Source organism: Malus domestica, chromosome 03 (assembly GCF_042453785.1).
Source record: "Malus domestica chromosome 03, GDT2T_hap1".
NCBI lineage: Eukaryota > Viridiplantae > Streptophyta > Magnoliopsida > Rosales > Rosaceae > Malus > Malus domestica.
Window position 1 is genome coordinate 5,614,556 of NC_091663.1, and position 24,070 is coordinate 5,638,625.

The following is a 24,070-nucleotide window of genomic DNA, read 5'->3' on the forward strand; positions in this document are numbered from 1 at the left end:
TCATTATTCCAACTACCACACGTGCCAAACTAATAAACAAAACCAACTGTCCTTTGTTTCACTATGGGTATGTAGAAAACTTGATTTTTAAAGTGAGCTTTAGATGATTTTTGTTTTTTTAATTCATAAAATATAGCTATTTTTGTATGTTTTTCTAATTCATAGAATATTGCTATTTTTGTATGTAAAAAGATTTCATGGTCCTGCAATTTAATTTCAGTCAAATTGTTTATTTATTTTTCGTTGCTCAACACAGTTTTGATACATTTCTCAACAGTCCTTATTTTTCGTTGCTCAACACAGTTTTGATACATTTCTCAACAATCCTTAGAGATTTGTAATTTGCACTGTAACATGCGCAATACTCTCTTCGGAATCATACGCGCATGTGTGTGTATAAATGATGACAACAAATTTCCTTTTCCTTTTTTTTTTAATACAAGAAGCAAATGTAATTTGTCTTACATCAGAAGTGACCAAAACAGAAGCAAACCATAATAAGCAAGAAGCATATGGTATCGGGTACAAGCTGCAAAGATCATAAGTATCAGGTAAATACAAACTAACAAGAAGCATATGGTATCGGGTACAAGCTGCAAAGATCATAAGTATCAGGTAAATACAAACTAACATATATTAAGATCCACATAACAGAATACTAAGTGATCAAAACACTAAGCATCGGGAGGTACAAACCAAAGTATGACCAAACAAACTGATCGAATCATCACCAAATCGGAAAATTCATTCATACCAGATGTGGAATAATTATTAAGTACACTCGTAAACATTTATTTAAAAAAAACAAAAACAAAAACAAAAAATTATGATAATTCTTGTTTCCACAAAGATGTTCAACGCTAATATACTATTGTCATTGACGGTATGTAATTAAAACTCCAACGACTCTTTTTGGTTACAAAAGGCTCTAACTAATTCATTCCCCTCTTTATCCGGGTAAACTTAAAATTTAATCTTAATGACAAACTATTCATATACCAGCCCTCCAAACATAAAAGCTCGCGACCAAACTAAAAGCTCAACACAATAATTTTTTTTTTCAAACTTGCCCCTAACGGAAAGCCTATTACCTTATTAAATATGAAGATGATGAAATGGCGTCCACCATCCCCACTTCCATTTTTCACTGCCGTCCACCATCCCACTTTCATTATTCCAACCACCACATGTGCCAAACTAATAAACAAAACCAACTGTCCTTTGTTTCACTATGGGTATGTAGAAAACTTGATTTTTAAAGTGAGCTTTAGAAGATTTTTGTTTTTTTAATTCATAAAATATAGCTATTTTTGTATGTTTTTCTAATTCATAGAATATTGCTATTTTTGTATGTAAAAAGATTTGATGGTCCTGCAATTTAATTGCTGTCAAATTGTTTATTTATTTTTTGTTGCTCAACACAGTTTTGATACGTTTCTCAACAGTCCTTATGTCAATTTTTTTTTTCCAGACACTGCTCCTGACGGAAGAATCCCAAAAGGGCCATGAATACAAAAAGGGAAAAACGTATTTATCAAAGTATTATATGTTTTTCAAACCCACAAAAAAAACACCATAAATTTACATGAGAGAGAGGAGAGAGAACAGAGAAGAGGGGACTAAAAATTTCATGAAGTTGAATTCAACCAGTTATAGATAGCCAAATCAAAAGTAATCCATATATAGATTATACTATTAAATAGCAGTATATAAGACTACCATTTTTTGGAGAAAGACGTGCGATCAATCAAGATTCAAGATTGTGTTATTTTGTCAAAACTTTGTCTTTATTTTGTTCATGTTCAAAAATAATCTGAGTTATTTTAGTTTAATTTCTGAAATAGTACGGGGTTATTTTGGTTCAGTTTCAGAAATAGCGTGGGTTATTTTGCTGTAGTTCCCGAAATAGCGTGGATTATTTTTGTTCAGTTTAAAATATTTTGTGGGTTATATTGTTGTAGTTATAAAAATCGTGCATTTTGTTCCCTTCAAGAAATAGTGTGGGTTATTTTGGTTCAGTTTTCAGAAATAGTGTGTAATTTTGCTGTAGTTCCAAAAATAGTACGAGTTATTTTGGTTTAGTTTTAGCTGTTGGTTATTTTGCTTTAGTTTTAGAAATAGTGTTTATTTTGTTCCCTTCCACAAATACTATTATGGCTCAATTTCAGAAATAGTATGCGACACACACCGACCCGAAATGTCCACTAGGACTCCGAATCGAGCTGTGCTGGCCGACACCTGGAAGGTGACGAAGCCATAAAGTGTAGTGATGTGGAAGATGTGAATAAATTTAAACCTAAAAGTGCCTAAATACAGAGTGAGCTGTGAGCGGGAATGAACCCAATTCACACGTGATGACATAGCATAAGTACAGTACAGTAAAATAGAGTGAGAATTATACCATCGATGGTAATCGTCTACACCAAGATTTGCCAATAATCCTCGTCGGTACGAAACTTTGCTACTAGAACCTGGGGGGGCGAAAAACAAAAGGGTGAGTGGGCAAAAACAAAACTTTAGAAAACACAATTCTCTTTTCTGAAAGTAATAACCCCTCACTGTAAAACTCGTATAATTTCCCAGAAAATAATAACATGTAGGTACATAAGGATAATGCTTAGAAACAGTGAAAACAGAGGTATGCCAGGTCAAGATGTTCAACCATAAAATGTGTAAGCCAGGTGATACGAATCAATGTAAAATAGTATGCCAGCCGGAGTCACCTAATGTGACATGTACGGCGGAATCTATAGCTCGTCAAGTATGCCTGCACACGAGTCCGAACCACCTATTGTAGTCTGTACGACAAGGCTGGTGTAGATAAGTACGCTCAAGTGCTACGATCACGTGAAGGCTGTGCAAACAATCGCGGGTCACCTACGAGTAGAAACCACATATTATGGTCTGTACGACAGGGTTGTGCACCAAACTTGGATCCAAGGTGAGCGTGCGGTGCAAGAGGTGAACATAACGTGAAAGATGTGCCCTGGCCACGGGCGGGAGCACTAACATCGGGGTGCAGGATAATGAGCTCTAAATGCATCTACGTATAATCACAACAATACATTTCACTATCATCAATATATGTCACTTGAAGCTTACCTGAGCGTCCGCAACGTCAAACAACAACATGCATATATATATTCTAATGCATATTCTAAAATGTAATGCAATTGACATGGCATTTAAAATCGTAAATCCATTTAAAACATTTCTGGGAAAATGTAGAGCATATATACGTATATAGAAAACCAAAAGCCCACTCACCTAGAGTTCGCGCTACAACTCCCTTGCACCAATATCAAGGTGTCACGAACAATCGTCATCTAGAACAATTATCAAATACCGTCTCAGAATTCTTATCGATAGAACACGTAACTTAATAAAACACATCCCCAAGGACATTCTAAAATGATTCGAACCCCATTGACCAAAAGTCAACTGTCGGTCAATGGTCGACGGTAGGGTCCGCAAGCCTACGTAACTCGATCCGGAAGATCCGTACCTCGGATTTTCGATCCGTAACTTCCAAAGATCTACATTATACTTCTAGAACATCCTACTAAAGTTTCATTATGATCCAACGGTTGGATCTTCGCCAATTGCAAATTCAAGTGGCGGTCAACGTTTTAATTTACAAACTTACAAATGTAATTTGGGGAGATCCATACGTCGGATTCCCAATCTGTAAGTTCCTAAGGTCCTCAAATATTACGAATAATAAGCTATTAAAGTTTAGTAACGATCCAACAGTTAGATCGTCGATTCTTATAATGACCAAGTAACGGACCTTAGCGAAATTGTACCAAAACAATGGAATTTCATTAATCGGACATCAGGAATTGGGTATGAAGTTTAGCCTAGGAAGGTCAGGGGATACCTCGACCCACGCGCCTCCGTATCCGACCGTCGACCGCCCCAACTTGCCGAAAAAATCAACTATTTCTAAAAATTCTCAAACTTCATAGAAATTAAGATCTCAGTGAGTAAAGCGGGTCTTATACCTGTGGCCAAGTCCAATTTGGCCAGGAAAAGCTTCAAATCGCCAAGAACTCGTCGGAACCCTAGAATTTTGGTGTCCTTATCCGATCAACCCGCAACACCACGGCCCCTAAAACTGTTTGGGCTTTGTTCCTGACCTCCAGAGAAGTGTTTTAGAAATAGGTGGATCGTCGCGTAGTACCCACGAAGCCGTGCGTCGGCCTTCACGAAATTGGAACTATTTATACTATATTTAGGGCCTCGTATTTAGACCTCGTATAAACACTCGGAGGAATTAAATGTAATTATGTAACTAAGGAAGGGGCAAATATGTAATTAGGGGAGGAGCCCTTATTCTATAAAAGGGCCTTTTCACCCTCACAAACCCTAAGTATCTCCTATCTAGAGCAAAGCTCTCACACTCTCTCCCTCACAAATACTCTCAGATAAATACAATCAGTGTGGACGTAGCCCAAACCTTGGGGTGAACCACCATACATCTTGTGTTATTTACTTTTCTTGCAAATTCACGGTCGGATTTACGTTGTTCCAAGACATCCGATTTTGTGCATCAACAGGAACCAAAACTCTCTGTTTTTGGGTTGAAATGGTGGATGGGAGGCCACATGAGTGATTTTCAAGTGATGGATGGTGGTGATCAACGAGAAAAATGGCAGAAATTTGCCAGATTTGGAATCGGGTTGAAACTGGGTTGCGCACGAGTTGAAAGGGAAGGGTTCATGATCCCGTGCCTCTCACTCTTCTCTCTTTTCTTCCCTTCTCTTCCTCCCATTGGTCCACTAACCTCCTCCATTATGTACCATATATTGGGCCTCAACTGGGCCTCATGAAAAATACTTGGGGGACTTAGCCCATCACTTATGTATTGATGAGCGAGCCTTTATTTTATAAAAGGGACTCCCTCACCGTCATTGGAGAGCATCAACTCTAGCACCTTATTCATGTATTGAGGAGCGAGCCATTATTTTATAAAAGGGACTCCCTCACCACCATTAGAGAGTATCGCCGCCTACTGAGCAACCGTCTCGCCGCGAGCATCAACTCTAGCCCATCATTTATGTATTGAGGAACGAGCCCTTATTCTATAAAAGGGACTCCCTCACCGTCATTAGAAAGCATCAACTCTAGCACATTTTGCATGTATTGAGGAACGAGCCCTTATTTTATAAAAGGGACTCCCTCACCATCATTAGAGAGCATCAACTCTAGCCTATCATTCATGTATTGAGGAGCGAGCCCTTATTCTATAAAAGGGACTCCCTCACCTTCAAACGCCGCAAGCTGAGCCAACCAAGGAAACATAAGTCACGAGCCGAGCAACCGAGCAACGTGTGCTACTTCTAGTTGAGCGTCATTTCAGATTGAGCACTGCCTCATATCGAGCATCAGTTCAAGACAGCATCCAGTTACTTCGGCCCACATATGGACCGAATTTCAAGTTTCTAGCCAAAAGACTCTCTTGACTGAAGACTTGGGGGACTACAGTTTATATCATATTTAGGGCATCGTATTTAGACCTCGTATAAATACTCAGGGGACTAAAATGTAATTATGTAATAAAGGAAGAGGCAAAGATGTAATTAGGGGATAAGCCCTTATTCTATAAAAAGGCCTCTTCACCCTCACAAACCCTAAGTCTCTCCTATCTAGAGCAAAGCTCTCACACTCTCTCCCTCACAAATACTCTCAGATAAATACAATCAGTGTGGACGTATCCCAAACCTTGGGGTGAACCACGATACATCTTGTGTTATTTACTTTTCTTGCAGATTCACGGTCGGATTTACGTTGTTCCAAGACATCGGGTTTTGTGCATCAACATTTGACGCCATCTGTGAGAATCGACACGAAAAGTTATGTCGGTTCTCTTTCATTTTTTTCACCTCCACCGTGAATCTGCAAAATCTGCAAAAATCCAACAACCCAAAGCTTTCCCCGAAAAACCCAGAAACATAAAGATCCAAATCTCAAACACTCCTCACAAGCCCACAGGGAAGATAAAGGTCGTTGTTTTTTTTTTTTTTTTGGGTTTTGGGTTCGTATTCAGGACACCATTAGTCAAACCAACAACACTTCCTACACTATCTTGCCGGGAGAAGACCCATCCGTCGTCGTCCCTCCACCGACCCATCGGAGACCCTTAAAGGGTTTTGTCGTGATATTCTCCTCCGTCATATTTCTCTTGTCATTGGTCACATTAGTTATCCACCAAGGACCGGGGGCGCCGCCAAAAACAGTGATAGGACAACCAGATCACCACCACCAATACCGGCAAGCTTCAACCAGTTCAGAGACGAGGTCGTTTTCAGTGCTTAGAGGAAAATTAGAAAGAGTATCGGCCAAATCGTACCCTCATTTTTCAGAGAAAGCTTCATATAATTGGACAAATGCCATGCTTTCTTGGCAAAGAACTGCATCCCATTTCCAGCCAAAAAAAAATTGGATAATGATCAGAATGAGGAAAGCAAAACCAATTACAAAATACGCACTGCTCTTTGCTACTACAAGGTCACAGGAAGAAACAGAATGGTACTGCTAATGCGGGGTGCTGCGCTACCGTCGCCGCCGCCATCGAGGGCGTTCTCTCTCTCCTTCTTTCAGTTGTCCCACTGGCGTTTGATCTTCCTTAATGAAGCATACCGCCATGATTTGATCCCTAACTCTGCCGGCATTAATCAGACCCCCACAGCTAGAATGGCGTGGTTCAGTGGGAAAGTGTTTTTGGGGAACTTTCCCGATCTCGCCGGGGCCGTGAAAAAGCTCCAGGAGAGCATTAAGAACATCGAGAAAAATTTTGATAGCGCCCTTGGGTTCGAAGACAGAGAGAAAGCCAAATCCGGCAATGAAGCTTTAGGATTATGGCCTTCATCTACGAATTAGATTATGTCCTTTCTGGAGCAACAAGATCAGGAAAGTAATGTTGAATCATCAGAGAAAGCCGGGTCTTCTGAGCTTCCACCTAAGGTTGACAAATCACCTGGGGGAAACTGAATCTCTACAGCTCACATCTACAGTTGAGGAGAACAAAGGGGCCAAAGCTGAAACTTTGAAACAGTAGTATTGTGGGGACGACGATGCCGCCTACACTGAGGGAAACGACATCGCAGCGGTTGGCGACGGCGATGAGGATGTCGAGTTCGTAGCAGTTGACGCTCCACACCCATTGCTGTGAAATGCACAACCCAAATCAAAGACGGTTCCGGTTCTGCTCCGCTGCTGCCGGGTTCCCTTCTTTCCTTCCCAAAGAGGTCAAAGATATCAAAGACCTGTTTGTCCAAGAACTTTTCGAGAGAAACCCTCTGCCTTTTTTTTGGGAAGGAGAATATGGGGTGGTGGATATTTTCTATGCTGCTGCAAAGAGCAAGAATGTTGAGTTTTTCAGGCTGCTTTTTTTACTTTGTGGTTTCGCCAAGGTTCATCTCTCTCTCTGAACCCCAGAGTGCTTACTGCTAGAATGCTTATTGGCCACTAAGAAAAACTGTGGGAATTCCATTGCCAGCAATTGCAGTGGAGAAGTAGGAACACCCTCAGTGCCACCGCCATGCCACATTCTCCAGCTGTTTCGCAGCTCCTGAGAATAATAGAGAAACTGCGTTTTTGGAAAGTGCCAAAAGGAAAAGCAACGAAGAAGATAAGTTTTCTTCAAATTCATATCCTGTTACTGGAAACCACATCATCACATTATCACATGCATCTTGTGATATTTTATTCCTATCTTTAATAATTCCAACCCAAAACTACATTGTATATAAATAAAGGGGGGACAGGGTATCATGGTTCTGGTACAAAGTAAGAGATCTTAAAGTTTGCTACAGCAAGAAAAACTCGTGCTTTCTCAAATCAGGGATACTACCCTGCAGAATGCCCATCCTCTTCACCGACAGACAAAAAAGTTTATACTTTGGGTCTCTGCTCACAGTTTCACTACTAGAGCAATGAAAGACGAACAGAATAATAAAAGCAGAAAGCATGGCTACCCACTACTCAATCAATCTCGGAGATAATTGCAGAAAGCGAAGAAAAGAAGAAAAGCAAAAGATCTTCCTATTATTATGAGTCATTCTGTCTGCCAGATGAAAAGACAGAGAGAGTGCAGCAGAAAAACACAAACAAAAGCAAGGAATAAACACCCACCCCACCAGAGTGATGTGGTTTACTTTCCTTATTCTTGAATGATGTAATTTATCTTTCTTATCTCTCGGAGACATCAGTATAAACCCCAACAGAGGGTAGTAAAAAAAAAAACGGCAAATCCCAAAAAAAAAAAATGCGCTGGAATGTTGTGTAAATGGTGAAGGCCTATAAGCCCAAAATTGCTCCAACCAGGCGATCAAAAGTAAGCCCAATACTCCACGATTATTCGGCAACCTACCGCTATTACCACCAACCAGGTGACCAAAAGTACGCCCAGTACTCCAAAAATTATTCGGCAACCTGCCGCTATTACCACCAACCAGGTGATGAAATGTACAACCCGTACATTAATATCATTTGGCAACTAGCCATTCATGCCACCAACCAGGTGATGAAATGTACAACCCGTACTCTCCTTCATGCCACCAACCAGGTGATCAAAAGTACGCCTAGTACTTCAAAACATACATGAGCATTACTCATGTCATTCATACATAAACATTCATGAGCATCACTTATGACAATCATACATAAACATTCATGACCATCTTTCATGTCAACATTCATGAGCATCACTCATGTTAATATTCATGAGTATCACTCATGACAACATCCATGAGCATCACTCATGTCAATCAACATAAACATTCATGAGCATCACTCAAGTCAAACAGCTTCAAAAGCTTCATTTACAGAGCTGTAGCTTCAAAAGCTTCATTTACAGAGCTCTAGCTTCAAAGCTTCACTTGCAAAGCTTCACCTACAAAGCTTCAGTGCATGGTATAGAAATACCGCATCCGAACAACCGCCACTTCGGCCATACATGGATTTCGAGTGCCACGTGTCGGGATGTAATTAGTTGTGCAAATTTTAGATAGGATCAAGTCTTTCTTGAGGTGGATGTTGAAATAACACCTACCCTTTACAAATTTCCCAACAACCGTGATGAGTAAAGGGTTTTTTCATGTCCTCCATATACAATTCCTCCGCTTGGTGTACGTAGACAATACAATTACGAAAATTAAAGGAAATTTATTTTTGAAATTAAATGTAATATAATTAAATATTTAAAATAACTTGTGAAAACACTTATTTCGTAGTAGTTTCAGAGTTCGGGGGAGTGATGCCTCCATAGAACTCGTAGTACTTTTTCGACGTACGAGTCCAAACACCCCACTTGTTTAAGAACTACTCTTGACACTATCTTCCGAGACCCATCTATAGGCCCTGCAAAGAGCTTCATCTTCTTTTAGGGTCCAAGCCTTTCCTTTCATTGCAGATGTGGCCATTTGAAAATTATTCAAAAAATTGAATGAAAGATTACTGGAAGAGGTAAAATAGTATGGAATGGTGAAAAGGATGCGAGAAATGGTGTAGGAATGACATAGGTATTTATAGGAAGAAAAAAAATTAGCATTTTTTTTTAAATTCGTCCAAAAAAAAAATTCAAATTCCAATGGTAATCTGACGTCAACTAGCCGTTGGCTGTCAAGTGGGCTGGGCTGCAGGGCTGGTTGGCTGGCTGGAAATGACCAACCCGCTGGCCCGATTTTGGTTTTTTAGCCTAGTGGGGCCCATAAACCCTTTGGCCTAGCCCTCAGTTTGAGACGGGTTACGTGTCATTTAAAACTATTTTTAACCCCATGGCCCTTTGACTGAGTCGGTTGGAGATGGCCTAACCTCCTAAATTGTTCTCCTTTTTCTTCAAAATCTCATGTTCATCTATGTTTTGAATCATCAATGCGTAAATGTCGTGATGGGTTCTAACATGCTTGATTTCATCAAGAATGTCCTTAATTCATGTGATGTGGAATTTAGGTGTAAAACTATGTGTGTTGTATGCGAATGCGGATTTATGGTTTGAAAGGTTAATCAATACAAATGCATTACCTCACTGGTGTAACTCTAAGAAAGAATGGTGCGATGTGAGCTACATCATGAACTATTCTTGACGAATAGCCTATGGCGAGGCGTTAAGAAGATAAGTTTCTAATGAACGCGTCTATATATGTGTAGACGGCGGCGTGTATGCAAGATGAGCCTCTGTTAGGCGTAGAGAAATAATGCGTATGATAGTTGTAGAGAAGATGAACAGTAGTCCTGGTAGGGAGAGTAAGCCTATCAAATCGAGAATCTAGGATAAGATATCCAATCTTCTTACGATTATGATTGCGTTATCTAATATCTAAGATATCCTAATTTGACTTGAATTAGGGTTTTCTTACTTAGGAGACAAGTAACATCTTCAATGCGTAGTATGTCAGACTAAGGACTACGCTCATGGGTTACGAGTATTCCGGTCCCTCTTGCCACCCGAGATGCCACAGGTTATAAGCCCAGAAAATCATATTCCCACATCCTGTATGTTATAGGGACCATTTTTTATTTTGTCCATACACAAAGAAACATCCATATATAGTTGGCATATTTATTTCACGAAAAAGGAAGAACATTCATAAAGGAATACAATTATGAAAATAGGGAAATGATATGCTTGGCATATTTATTTCACGAACAACAACCGCAGCAGGATATCTTCACCATTATCCAAGGAAACATTTGAACCAGCTTGCTGAGAGTTTTGGGTGCCTCTTAAGTCCATCATTGTAATCTATATAGACGAAACCAAATCGTAAGGTGTATCCAGAAGCCCATTCAAAATTGTCCAGCAATGACCATGCAAAGTATCCCTTCACATTTACACCATCACTGCACAAAAAAGGCGAATTTCAAATGTAAGTATGTCTAGTGTAGTGATAAGTAAAAGATATAAGTTAAACCTTATTTAACTTTTAAAAAGAACTTACTTGATTGCTTTTCGAAGATAGTCGAGGTGGTGGTAGTGGTAATCAATTCTGTGGGTATCATTGAGGGATTGCGGAAGTGACAATGTGGGATCATCGAACTCGTCAAGGCCTGCAATATAATTAATTTTTTATTTGATGTTTTTAATTGACGAAGAGGCGAAGAATTATAGATTCATCATTTCATTCCTATCGATTCAACAGATTGCTAAATGTTTGAGAGTTCCCATCTAGTTTTATATGTAGATCACGTATAGATGTCAACTGCATTTTACACCATATACATGTGAAGCATTAATTATTTAGTTAATTAAGGTTTAAAAATAATTACCGTTCTCAGTAATGTAAATGAGCGGATTATTATATTTGTGCTTTGCGTAGAGTAAAATCTCTCGAATGCCTTTTGGATAAATAACTAGCCAGCTTGAAGCAGCCTGCAACCCCAATTTATGAAGGTAAGTTAACTAAATGAAAATCAATTACTCTTTGAATGCAAATAGTTTAGCTAATTGTTCGATGCGTACCGGAGGACCAATGGGGACTCCATTAAGCTCGGCTGCCACAACATTTAGGAATATGAGATTTTAAATATTGTGATGAACTTCAATTACTCAAATTAAATAATTGGTTTCTCATTTTGTACTCACTTGATTCAAAAACGCGAGCATCGGTCAGGAAGCTTGCATTTGCAGAATTATTATGAGGTTGATCGCTTGAATAGTGAGTAGTATAATAATTCATTCCAACAAAATCAAATGACCCTTTTATTAACTTGGATTCTTCTTGTGTAAATTTAGGTAATCTTTCTTTAACAAGAACTTGCATACTGTGCGGATATTGGCCGCTTGTCAATGGCTCCATAAACCTACATAATCATTGAAATTTCATCAATAAATTTTGTATTATTATCATATAAATGAACACTTAATTGGGTTGATATATAAGTTTGGAATTAATAAACTTGCCATCCAAACATAAAATCCAAAGATCGATTCGCAGCATTCCGATGACGCGTTGCGTTAGAAACCGGCACAAACCAATTTGTCGCTAATGTTATTCCTATCACGCCTTCTTGAGATGCCTGCACATCACCAACCAAACTTGATTAGTTACGGTATGAAAAAAGGTAAATTAACCCTATCTCATTAATTTAATATTACAACATTGAGTATTAATATGACCTGATATTTAGTCTTGTACACTTTAACAGCATGTGCATGAGCGAGGAGGAAGTGGTGTGCTACTATATAGGGTTCGGTAGCCGAATCACCGCCGGTGCAGTTTAAGTTCTGCCAAGCAGAACATCGCCCGGGTGCTAATTCTCCTGATGCATAGCCAAAAGTAATAAAAGTATATGGCTCATTTAGTGTGATCCAATGCTTTACCCGATCGCCAAATAACTTAAAGCAAAGTTCTGCGTAGTCCCGAAAATGATTGCTGCAACATGGAAAATTAAAAATCAGTTGCATGCTGATTTTGAAGGTTTACGCATTATAGCAATATACATTTGAATATCTAAACGATCAATCGTCAAGAAGATAAAGAATTATTATTAATTAGAGAATCAAAGTCTACTACTTACACAATTTGACGGTTTAAGAAACCACCATATTCTTCTTCTAAGGCTTGAGGAAGATCCCAATGAAAGATTGTCGCATATGGCGTTACACCTGTGCATTATCAATAAAAGCAACACGCTTGATTATATAACATGTAACTCTTAAATGTATATATGTACATGTGTGTGTGTGTGTGTGTATTTGTAAGGTGGGATGATATATGAGATTAAGCAGTTGCATCACCTTTGTTTAGGAGTTCATTGATGAGATTGTTGTAGTATTGTACTCCTTCCTTGTTCACACCCCCACTTAGCTTTCCATCTAATTATATAATTAAAATTAAGAACATAAGCAAATACATTGGAAAGGGGAACAAAATAGGTTAAACTACATATATTATTGGTTATATTACTCAGAGCAAACATCATGCATGGACACACTACTTCGTCCCAACTAATTAATGCGAATGCGGATGATCAACTTACTTGGTAACAATCTGGACCATGAGATAGAGAACCTATAAGCATCCAATCCCATATCCTTCATAATCTTTACATCTTCCTATATAGAATAACGCAATATGTATTATAAGAAAATGCCTCATCTTCAACCTCCTTAATTTTCTTAAGGCCGTAAATTCTTTAATTCTCCTTATACTATTGAATAATTCAGGACTGGAGAACAAAGTTAATGATATTTTTGAACCTTATAGCGGTGGTATTGATCATCAGCCACGTCCCCATTGCTTCCATCAATGACTTTTTCTGCAATTAACCATGTAAAATTTTCATTATCTTCATAAACCTCATGGTTTAGGCCTCGTCCCCCATCAATGTCTAACCCTTGTAAAGGTTAAGAATAAATCTGTATTAATCAAGGTTCAATTCAATCTGGCACCGGTGTAGGTACCTGGATACTGGTGGGTGAAGTTATCCCATATGCTTGGTCCTTTACCACCTTCATCCCATGCACCTTCATACTGAAATTAATTTACACATATAAGGGTACAAAATGAGCATGTTAGTATTTTCCTGCATGTATGTTAATAGGTCTGACATTAAATAAAAACCCTAACAACTTATTAAGTGCAGAAACACAAACTTGGTAAGATGCTGAAGCTGAACCAAATACAAAGCCTGATGGAAAACTGCTTCTGTTCAGGGAAGCACTGCTATAACGACTAGGTATAACAGCAGTAGTTTTACCATCTCCCGCTGCAAAGCCAGTTAGTAGTAGCACACCCAACAGCAGTGACTGTAACCTCATTGCCATTGCTAATTAGAGCTTTTGGTGAACGGGAATGGTTGTGGCCTTCCTCGCATGGCGTTTATATAGAGAAAGTATGTACGAGGAAAACATGTAACCCTTAATATTTAATTAAGAACGTGGATCAATACAGATAATAAATAATTAGTAAAAGTATAGATTGTAAATAAGTACCAAAAGTCTTCGATATCAATTGGCTAGACACCTTCGCAACATTATAAATAATTTAGAATATCACGAGAATACAGCCCTATATAATCTAATCGTGATAAGGTCATGACTTGCAGAGTTGCATTAAGTTGCCCTACATAATCTAATCGTGATAAGGTCATGACTTACATTAAGTTGGGAACGTGCACATAGCGTACGTGAAACTTAATATCTTGGAGATTTCAATGAACAGATTATGGTGAGGTGAAAATTTTATTAGGGATGGGGTAAAAAAAGCAGGGGGTGAAAGTCTATTTCTTCACGTTTTTCCTTCAAACCTATTGAAATGTGTAACAAGTTAAGAGGTATTGTACATACAAAAACGAATTAAGTACTTGTTTGTGGGAACTGGATATACTGGTTTGTTCATATTAATGTTGTTCCATATTTTGTAATTATTTTAGAGTTAGATATGTTTAATTCCAGCTTGGAATTTGACAATTTGTTAAGAAAATTCAGCTGGTCTCAGTAACATAATAAAAGACTACAAAAGTGTTCTAGAAGGCTGACCACTACACCAAAACTGTCAAAAAGTGGATTGAAATAGAGATGTATCCCTATGCTAGTTTGGAGGGTTCGCGCCTAATCCATTGCTACAGCAAAATTGTCAAAAAAAAAGTAGTTATATTGTAGAAATTGTCAAAAAGTGGATTGAAATAGAGATGTATCCTTATGCTAGTTTGGAGGGTTCACGCCTAATGCATCGCTACAGCAAAATTGTCGAAAAAATTAGTTATATTGTAGTTTTGATAGCAGGCAACGGGAACAAAAAGGGTTCCATAGTTCTGGTTCTAGACTTCTAAGAGAGTAATTAGAATATGAGAGTGTAAAGGGTAAAGTTTTAGTTCTAGTTCTGTACTTTCTTGGGACAAAGGTTTTATATACACAAATTCACACATCCATCTTGAATAAAACTTTTTTTTATTTTTTTTTATTTTTAAGAAACGTCTGCGATACAAGAGAATTTTATTGGTAACGAAAGAAAGTTACATCTAGTTAAAAGGGACATAAACTTTACCTCTCAAAATACAAGGAAAAAAAGAAGCTTTAATGAAAAGAACTTGGACCTAACTTTAATTTAACCAAATACTACCATAAACTATTATTTAACCTAATAAACTTAAAATTTAATCTTAATGACAAACTATTCATATACCAGCCCTCCAAACTTGCCCCTAACGGAAAGCCTATTACCTTATTAAATATGAAGGTGATGAAATGGCGTCCACCATCCCCACTTCCATTTTCCACTGCCGTCCACCATCCCACTTTCATTATTCCAACTACCACACGTGCCAAACTAATAAACAAAACCAACTGTCCTTTGTTTCACTATGGGTATGTAGAAAACTTGATTTTTAAAGTGAGCTTTAGATGATTTTTGTTTTTTTAATTCATAAAATATAGCTATTTTTGTATGTTTTTCTAATTCATAGAATATTGCTATTTTTGTATGTAAAAAGATTTCATGGTCCTGCAATTTAATTTCAGTCAAATTGTTTATTTATTTTTCGTTGCTCAACACAGTTTTGATACATTTCTCAACAGTCCTTATTTTTCGTTGCTCAACACAGTTTTGATACAGTTCTCAACAATCCTTAGAGATTTGTAATTTGCACTGTAACATGCGCAATACTCTCTTCGGAATCATACGCGCATGTGTGTGTATAAATGATGACAACAAATTTCCTTTTCCTTTTTTTTTTAATACAAGAAGCAAATGTAATTTGTCTTACATCAGAAGTGACCAAAACAGAAGCAAACCATAATAAGCAAGAAGCATATGGTATCGGGTACAAGCTGCAAAGATCATAAGTATCAGGTAAATACAAACTAACAAGAAGCATATGGTATCGGGTACAAGCTGCAAAGATCATAAGTATCAGGTAAATACAAACTAACATATATTAAGATCCACATAACAGAATACTAAGTGATCAAAACACTAAGCAGCGGGAGGTACAAACCAAAGTATGACCAAACAAACTGATCGAATCATCCCCAAATCGGAAAATTCATTCATACCAGATGTGGAATAATTATTAAGTACACTCGTAAACATTTATTTAAAAAAACAAAAACAAAAACAAAAAATTATGATAATTCTTGTTTCCACAAAGATGTTCAACGCTAATATACTATTGTCATTGACGGTATGTAATTAAAACTCCAACGACTCTTTTTGGTTACAAAAGGCTCTAACTAATTCATTCCCCTCTTTATCCGGGTAAACTTAAAATTTAATCTTAATGACAAACTATTCATATACCAGCCCTCCAAACATAAAAGCTCGCGACCAAACTAAAAGCTCAACACAATAAATTTTTTTTTCAAACTTGCCCCTAACGGAAAGCCTATTACCTTATTAAATATGAAGATGATGAAATGGCGTCCACCATCCCCACTTCCATTTTTCACTGCCGTCCACCATCCCACTTTCATTATTCCAACCACCACATGTGCCAAACTAATAAACAAAACCAACTGTCCTTTGTTTCACTATGGGTATGTAGAAAACTTGATTTTTAAAGTGAGCTTTAGAAGATTTTTGTTTTTTTAATTCATAAAATATAGCTATTTTTGTATGTTTTTCTAATTCATAGAATATTGCTATTTTTGTATGTAAAAAGATTTGATGGTCCTGCAATTTAATTGCTGTCAAATTGTTTATTTATTTTTTGTTGCTCAACACAGTTTTGATACGTTTCTCAACAGTCCTTATGTCAATTTTTTTTTTTTCCAGACACTGCTCCTGACGGAAGAATCCCAAAAGGGCCATGAATACAAAAAGGGAAAAACGTATTTATCAAAGTATTATATGTTTTTCAAACCCACAAAAAAAACACCATAAATTTACATGAGAGAGAGGAGAGAGAACAGAGAAGAGGGGACTGAAAATTTCATGAAGTTGAATTCAACCAGTTATACATAGCCAAATCAAAAGTAATCCATATATAGATTATACTATTAAATAGCAGTATATAAGACTACCATTTTTTGGAGAAAGACGTGCGATCAATCAAGATTCAAGATTGTGTTATTTTGTCAAAACTTTGTCTTTATTTTGTTCATGTTCAAAAATAATCTGAGTTATTTTAGTTTAATTTCTGAAATAGTACGGGGTTATTTTGGTTCAGTTTCAGAAATAGCGTGGGTTATTTTGCTGTAGTTCCCGAAATAGCGTGGATTATTTTTGTTCAGTTTAAAATATTGTGTGGGTTATATTGTTGTAGTTATAAAAATCGTGCATTTTGTTCCCTTCAAGAAATAGTGTGGGTTATTTTGGTTCAGTTTTCAGAAATAGTGTGTAATTTTGCTGTAGTTCCAAAAATAGTACGAGTTATTTTGGTTTAGTTTTAGCTGTTGGTTATTTTGCTTTAGTTTTAGAAATAGTGTTTATTTTGTTCCCTTCCACAAATACTATTATGGCTCAATTTCAGAAATAGTATGCGACACACCCCGACCCGAAATGTCCACTAGGACTCCGAATCGAGCTGTGCTGGCCGACACCTGGAAGGTGACGAAGCCATAAAGTGTAGTGATGTGGAAGATGTGAATAAATTTAAACCTAAAAGTGCCTAAATACAGAGTGAGCTGTGAGCGGGAATGAACCCAATTCACACGTGATGACATAGCATAAGTACAGTACAGTAAAATAGAGTGAGAATTATACCATCGATGGTAATCGTCTACACCAAGATTTGCCAATAATCCTCGTCGGTACGAAACTTTGCTACTAGAACCTGGGGGGGCGAAAAACAAAAGGGTGAGTGGGCAAAAACAAAACTTTAGAAAACACAATTCTCTTTTCTGAAAGTAATAACCCCTCACTGTAAAACTCGTATAATTTCCCAGAAAATAATAACATGTAGGTACATAAGGATAATGCTTAGAAACAGTGAAAACAGAGGTATGCCAGGTCAAGATGTTCAACCATAAAATGTGTAAGCCAGGTGATACGAATCAATGTAAAATAGTATGCCAGCCGGAGTCACCTAATGTGACATGTACGGCGGAATCTATAGCTCATCAAGTATGCCTGCACACGAGTCCGAACCACCTATTGTAGTCTGTACGACAAGGCTGGTGTAGATAAGTACGCTCAAGTGCTACGATCACGTGAAGGCTGTGCAAACAATCGCGGGTCACCTACGAGTCGAAACCACCTATTATGGTCTGTACGACAGGGTTGTGCACCAAACTTGGATCCAAGGTGAGCGTGCGGTGCAAGAGGTGAACATAACGTGAAAGATGTGCCCTGGCCACGGGCGGGAGCACTAACACCGGGGTGCAGGATAATGAGCTCTAAATGCATCTACGTATAATCACAACAATACATTTCACTATCATCAATATATGTCACTTGAAGCTTACCTGAGCGTCCGCAACGTCAAACAACAACATGCATATATATATTCTAATGCATATTCTAAAATGTAATGCAATTGACATGGCATTTAAAATCGTAAATCCATTTAAAACATTTCTGGGAAAATGTAGAGCATATATACGTATATAGAAAACCAAAAGCCCACTCACCTAGAGTTCGCGCTACAACTCCCTTGCCCCAATATCAAGGTGTCACGAACAATCGTCATCTAGAACAATTATCAAATACCGTCTCAGAATTCTTATCGATAGAACACGTAACTTAATAAAACACATCCCCAAGGACATTCTAAAATGATTCGAACCCCATTGACCAAAAGTCAACTGTCGGTCAATGGTCGACGGTAGGGTCCGCAAGCCTACGTAACTCGATCCGGAAGATCCGTACCTCGGATTTTCGATCCGTAACTTCCAAAGATCTACATTATACTTCTGGAACATCCTACTAAAGTTTCATTATGATCCAACGGTTGGATCTTCGCCAATTGCAAATTCAAGTGGCGGTCAACGTTTTAATTTACAAACTTACAAATGTAATTTGGGGAGATCCATACGTCGGATTCCCAATCTGTAAGTTCCTAAGGTCCTCAAATATTACGAATAATAAGCTATTAAAGTTTAGTAACGATCCAACAGTTAGATCGTCGATTCTTATAATGACCAAGTAACGGACCTTAGCGAAATTGTACCAAAACAATGGAATTTCATTAATCGGACATCAGGAATTGGGTATGAAGTTTAGCCTAGGAAGGTCAGGGGATACCTCGACCCACGCGCCTCCGTATCCGACCGTCGACCGCCCCAACTTGCCGAAAAAATCAACTATTTCTAAAAATTCTCAAACTTCATAGAAATTAAGATCTCAGTGAGTAAAGCGGGTCTTATACCTGCGGCCAAGTCCAATTTGGCCAGGAAAAGCTTCAAATCGCCAAGAACTCGTCGGAACCCTAGAATTTTGGTGTCCTTATCCGATCAACCCGCAACACCACGGCCCCTAAAACTGTTTGGGCTTTGTTCCTGACCTCCAGAGAAGTGTTTTAGAAATAGGTGGATCGTCGCGTAGTACCCACGAAGCCGTGCGTCGGCCTTCACGAAATTGGAACTATTTATACTATATTTAGGGCCTCGTATTTAGACCTCGTATAAACACTCGGAGGAATTAAGTGTAATTATGTAACTAAGGAAGGGGCAAATATGTAATTAGGGGAGGAGCCCTTATTCTATAAAAGGGCCTTTTCACCCTCACAAACCCTAAGTATCTCCTATCTAGAGCAAAGCTCTCACACTCTCTCCCTCACAAATACTCTCAGATAAATACAATCAGTGTGGACGTAGCCCAAACCTTGGGGTGAACCACCATACATCTTGTGTTATTTACTTTTCTTGCAAATTCACGGTCGGATTTACGTTGTTCCAAGACATCCGATTTTGTGCATCAACAGGAACCAAAACTCTCTGTTTTTGGGTTGAAATGGTGGATGGGAGGCCACATGAGTGATTTTCAAGTGATGGATGGTGGTGATCAACGAGAAAAATGGCAGAAATTCGCCAGATTTGGAATCGGGTTGAAACTGGGTTGCGCACGAGTTGAAAGGGAAGGGTTCATGATCCCGTGCCTCTCACTCCTCTCTCTTTTCTTCCCTTCTCTTCCTCCCATTGGTCCACTAACCTCCTCCATTATGTACCATATATTGGGCCTCAACTGGGCCTCATGAAAAATACTTGGGGGACTTAGCCCATCACTTATGTATTGATGAGCGAGCCTTTATTTTATAAAAGGGACTCCCTCACCGTCATTGGAGAGCATCAACTCTAGTACCTTATTCATGTATTGAGGAGCGAGCCATTATTTTATAAAAGGGACTCCCTCACCACCATTAGAGAGTATCGCCGCCTACTGAGCAACCGTCTCGCCGCGAGCATCAACTCTAGCCCATCATTTATGTATTGAGGAACGAGCCCTTATTCTATAAAAGGGACTCCCTCACCGTCATTAGAAAGCATCAACTCTAGCACATTTTGCATGTATTGAGGAACGAGCCCTTATTTTATAAAAGGGACTCCCTCACCATCATTAGAGAGCATCAACTCTAGCCTATCATTCATGTATTGAGGAGCGAGCCCTTATTCTATAAAAGGGACTCCCTCACCTTCAAACGCCGCAAGCTGAGCCAACCAAGGAAACATAAGTCACGAGCCGAGCAACCGAGCAACGTGTGCTACTTCTAGTTGAGCGTCATTTCAGATTGAGCACTGCCTCATATCGAGCATCAGTTCAAGACAGCATCCAGTTACTTCGGCCCACATATGGACCGAATTTCAAGTTTCTAGCCAAAAGACTCTCTTGACTGAAGACTTGGGGGACTACAGTTTATATCATATTTAGGGCCTCGTATTTAGACCTCGTATAAATACTCAGGGGACTAAAATGTAATTATGTAATAAAGGAAGAGGCAAAGATGTAATTAGGGGATAAGCCCTTATTCTATAAAAAGGCCTCTTCACCCTCACAAACCCTAAGTCTCTCCTATCTAGAGCAAAGCTCTCACACTCTCTCCCTCACAAATACTCTCAGATAAATACAATCAGTGTGGACGTATCCCAAACCTTGGGATGAACCACGATACATCTTGTGTTATTTACTTTTCTTGCAGATTCACGGTCGGATTTACGTTGTTCAAAGACATCGGGTTTTGTGCATCAACATTTGACCCCATCTGTGAGAATCGACACGAAAAGTTATGTCGGTTCTCTTTCATTTTTTTCACCTCCACCGTGAATCTGCAAAATCTGCAAAAATCCAACAACCCAAAGTTTTCCTCGAAAAACCCAGAAACATAAAGATCCAAATCTCAAACACTCCTCACAAGCCCACAGGGAAGATAAAGGTCGTTGTTTTTTTTTTTTTTTTTGGGTTTTGGGTTCGTATTCAGGACACCATTAGTCAAACCAACAACACTTCCTACACTATCTTGCCGGGAGAAGACCCATCCGTCGTCGTCCCTCCACCGACCCATCGGAGACCCTTAAAGGGTTTTGTCGTGATATTCTCCTCCGTCATATTTCTCTTGTCATTGGTCACATTAGTTATCCACCAAGGACCGGGGGCGCCGCAAAAAACAGTGATAGGACAACCAGATCACCACCACCAATACCGGCAAGCTTCAACCAGTTCAGAGACGAGGTCGTTTTCAGTGCTTAGAGGAAAATTAGAAAGAGTATCGGCCAAATCGTACCCTCATTTTTCAGAGAAAGCTTCATATAATTGGACAAATGCCATGCTTTCTTGGCAAAGAACTGCATCCCATTTCCAGCCAAAAAAAAATTGGATAATGATCAGAATGAGGAAAGCAAAACCAATTACAAAATACGCACTGCTCTTTGCTACTACAAGGTCACAGGAAGAAACAGAATGGTACTGCTAATGCGGGGTGCTGCGCTACCGTCGCCGCCGCCATCGAGGGCGTTCTCTCTCTCCTTCTTTCAGTTGTCCCACTGGCGTTTGATCTTCCTTAATGAAGCATACCGCCATGATTTGATCCCTAACTCTGCCGGCATTAATCAGACCCCCACAGCTAGAATGGCGTGGTTCAGTGGGAAAGTGTTTTTGGGGAACTTTCCCGATCTCGCCGGGGCCGTGAAAAAGCTCCAGGAGAGCATTAAGAACATCGAGAAAAATTTTGATAGCGCCCTTGGGTTCGAAGACAGAGAGAAAGCCAAATCCGGCAATGAAGCTTTAGGATTATGGCCTTCATCTACGAATTAGATTATGTCCTTTCTGGAGCAACAAGATCAGGAAAGTAATGTTGAATCATCAGAGAAAGCCGGGTCTTCTGAGCTTCCACCTAAGGTTGACAAATCACCTGGGGGAAACTGAATCTCTACAGCTCACATCTACAGTTGAGGAGAACAAAGGGGCCAAAGCTGAAACTTTGAAACAGTAGTATTGTGGGGACGACGATGCCGCCTACACTGAGGGAAACGACATCGCAGCGGTTGGCGACGGCGATGAGGATGTCGAGTTCGTAGCAGTTGACGCTCCACACCCATTGCTGTGAAATGCACAACCCAAATCAAAGACGGTTCCGGTTCTGCTCCGCTGCTGCCGGGTTCCCTTCTTTCCTTCCCAAAGAGGTCAAAGATATCAAAGACCTGTTTGTCCAAGAACTTTTCGAGAGAAACCCTCTGCCTTTTTTTTGGGAAGGAGAATATGGGGTGGTGGATATTTTCTATGCTGCTGCAAAGAGCAAGAATGTTGAGTTTTTCAGGCTGCTTTTTTTACTTTGTGGTTTCGCCAAGGTTCATCTCTCTCTCTGAACCCCAGAGTGCTTACTGCTAGAATGCTTATTGGCCACTAAGAAAAACTGTGGGAATTCCATTGCCAGCAATTGCAGTGGAGAAGTAGGAACACCCTCAGTGCCACCGCCATGCCACATTCTCCAGCTGTTTCGCAGCTCCTGAGAATAATAGAGAAACTGCGTTTTTGGAAAGTGCCAAAAGGAAAAGCAACGAAGAAGATAAGTTTTCTTCAAATTCATATCCTGTTACTGGAAACCACATCATCACATTATCACATGCATCTTGTGATATTTTATTCCTATCTTTAATAATTCCAACCCAAAACTACATTGTATATAAATAAAGGGGGGACAGGGTATCATGGTTCTGGTACAAAGTAAGAGATCTTAAAGTTTGCTACAGCAAGAAAAACTCGTGCTTTCTCAAATCAGGGATACTACCCTGCAGAATGCCCATCCTCTTCACCGACAGACAAAAAAGTTTATACTTTGGGTCTCTGCTCACAGTTTCACTACTAGAGCAATGAAAGACGAACAGAATAATAAAAGCAGAAAGCATGGCTACCCACTACTCAATCAATCTCGGAGATAATTGCAGAAAGCGAAGAAAAGAAGAAAAGCAAAAGATCTTCCTATTATTATGAGTCATTCTGTCTGCCAGATGAAAAGACAGAGAGAGTGCAGCAGAAAAACACAAACAAAAGCAAGGAATAAACACCCACCCCACCAGAGTGATGTGGTTTACTTTCCTTATTCTTGAATGATGTAATTTATCTTTCTTATCTCTCGGAGACATCAGTATAAACCCCAACAGAGGGTAGTAAAAAAAAAACGGCAAAGCCCAAAAAAAAAAAATGCGCTGGAATGTTGTGTAAATGGTGAAGGCCTATAAGCCCAAAATTGCTCCAACCAGGCGATCAAAAGTAAGCCCAATACTCCACGATTATTCAGCAACCTACCGCTATTACCACCAACCAGGTGACCAAAAGTACGCCCAGTACTCCAAAAATTATTCGGCAACCTGCCGCTATTACCACCAACCAGGTGATGAAATGTACAACCCGTACATTAATATCATTTGGCAACTAGCCATTCATGCCACCAACCAGGTGATGAAATGTACAACCCGTACTCTCCTTCATGCCACCAACCAGGTGATCAAAAGTACGCCTAGTACTTCAAAACATACATGAGCATTACTCATGTCATTCATACATAAACATTCATGAGCATCACTTATGACAATCATACATAAACATTCATGACCATCTTTCATGTCAACATTCATGAGCATCACTCATGTTAATATTCATGAGTATCACTCATGACAACATCCATGAGCATCACTCATGTCAATCAACATAAACATTCATGAGCATCACTCAAGTCAAACAGCTTCAAAAGCTTC

General features: G+C 39.0%; 1 protein-coding gene across 1 annotated transcript; it reads right to left on the reverse strand.

The window, feature by feature from the left end:
* Nucleotides 1-10,544: 10,544 nt before the first annotated feature.
* Nucleotides 10,545-13,956, reverse strand: LOC139194037 (beta-glucosidase 13-like). Its single transcript, XM_070818186.1, has 13 exons — nt 13,601-13,956; nt 13,409-13,478; nt 13,205-13,263; nt 12,985-13,060; nt 12,743-12,820; nt 12,523-12,610; nt 12,122-12,377; nt 11,906-12,021; nt 11,588-11,805; nt 11,465-11,496; nt 11,272-11,374; nt 10,944-11,052; nt 10,545-10,845 (listed from the first exon to the last, which is right to left on the reverse strand). Exons 1-13 carry the CDS (start codon nt 13,769-13,771, stop codon nt 10,680-10,682), a joined length of 1,542 nt encoding a protein of 513 aa, XP_070674287.1. The 5' UTR covers nt 13,772-13,956; the 3' UTR covers nt 10,545-10,679.
* Between the last annotated feature and the right edge of the window lie 10,114 nt (nt 13,957-24,070).

Coding starts and splice junctions, on each gene's coding strand:
- LOC139194037 (XM_070818186.1), bottom strand. CDS start 13,771: ATGGCAATGAGGTTACAGTCACTGCTGTTGGGTGTGCTACTACTAACT. Junction 13,479..13,600: donor CAGCTTCAGCATCTTACCAA/GTTTGTGTTTCT, acceptor AATTAATTTCAG/TATGAAGGTGCATGGGATGA. Junction 11,806..11,905: donor TTGGATTTTATGTTTGGATG/GCAAGTTTATTA, acceptor ATGATTATGTAG/GTTTATGGAGCCATTGACAA.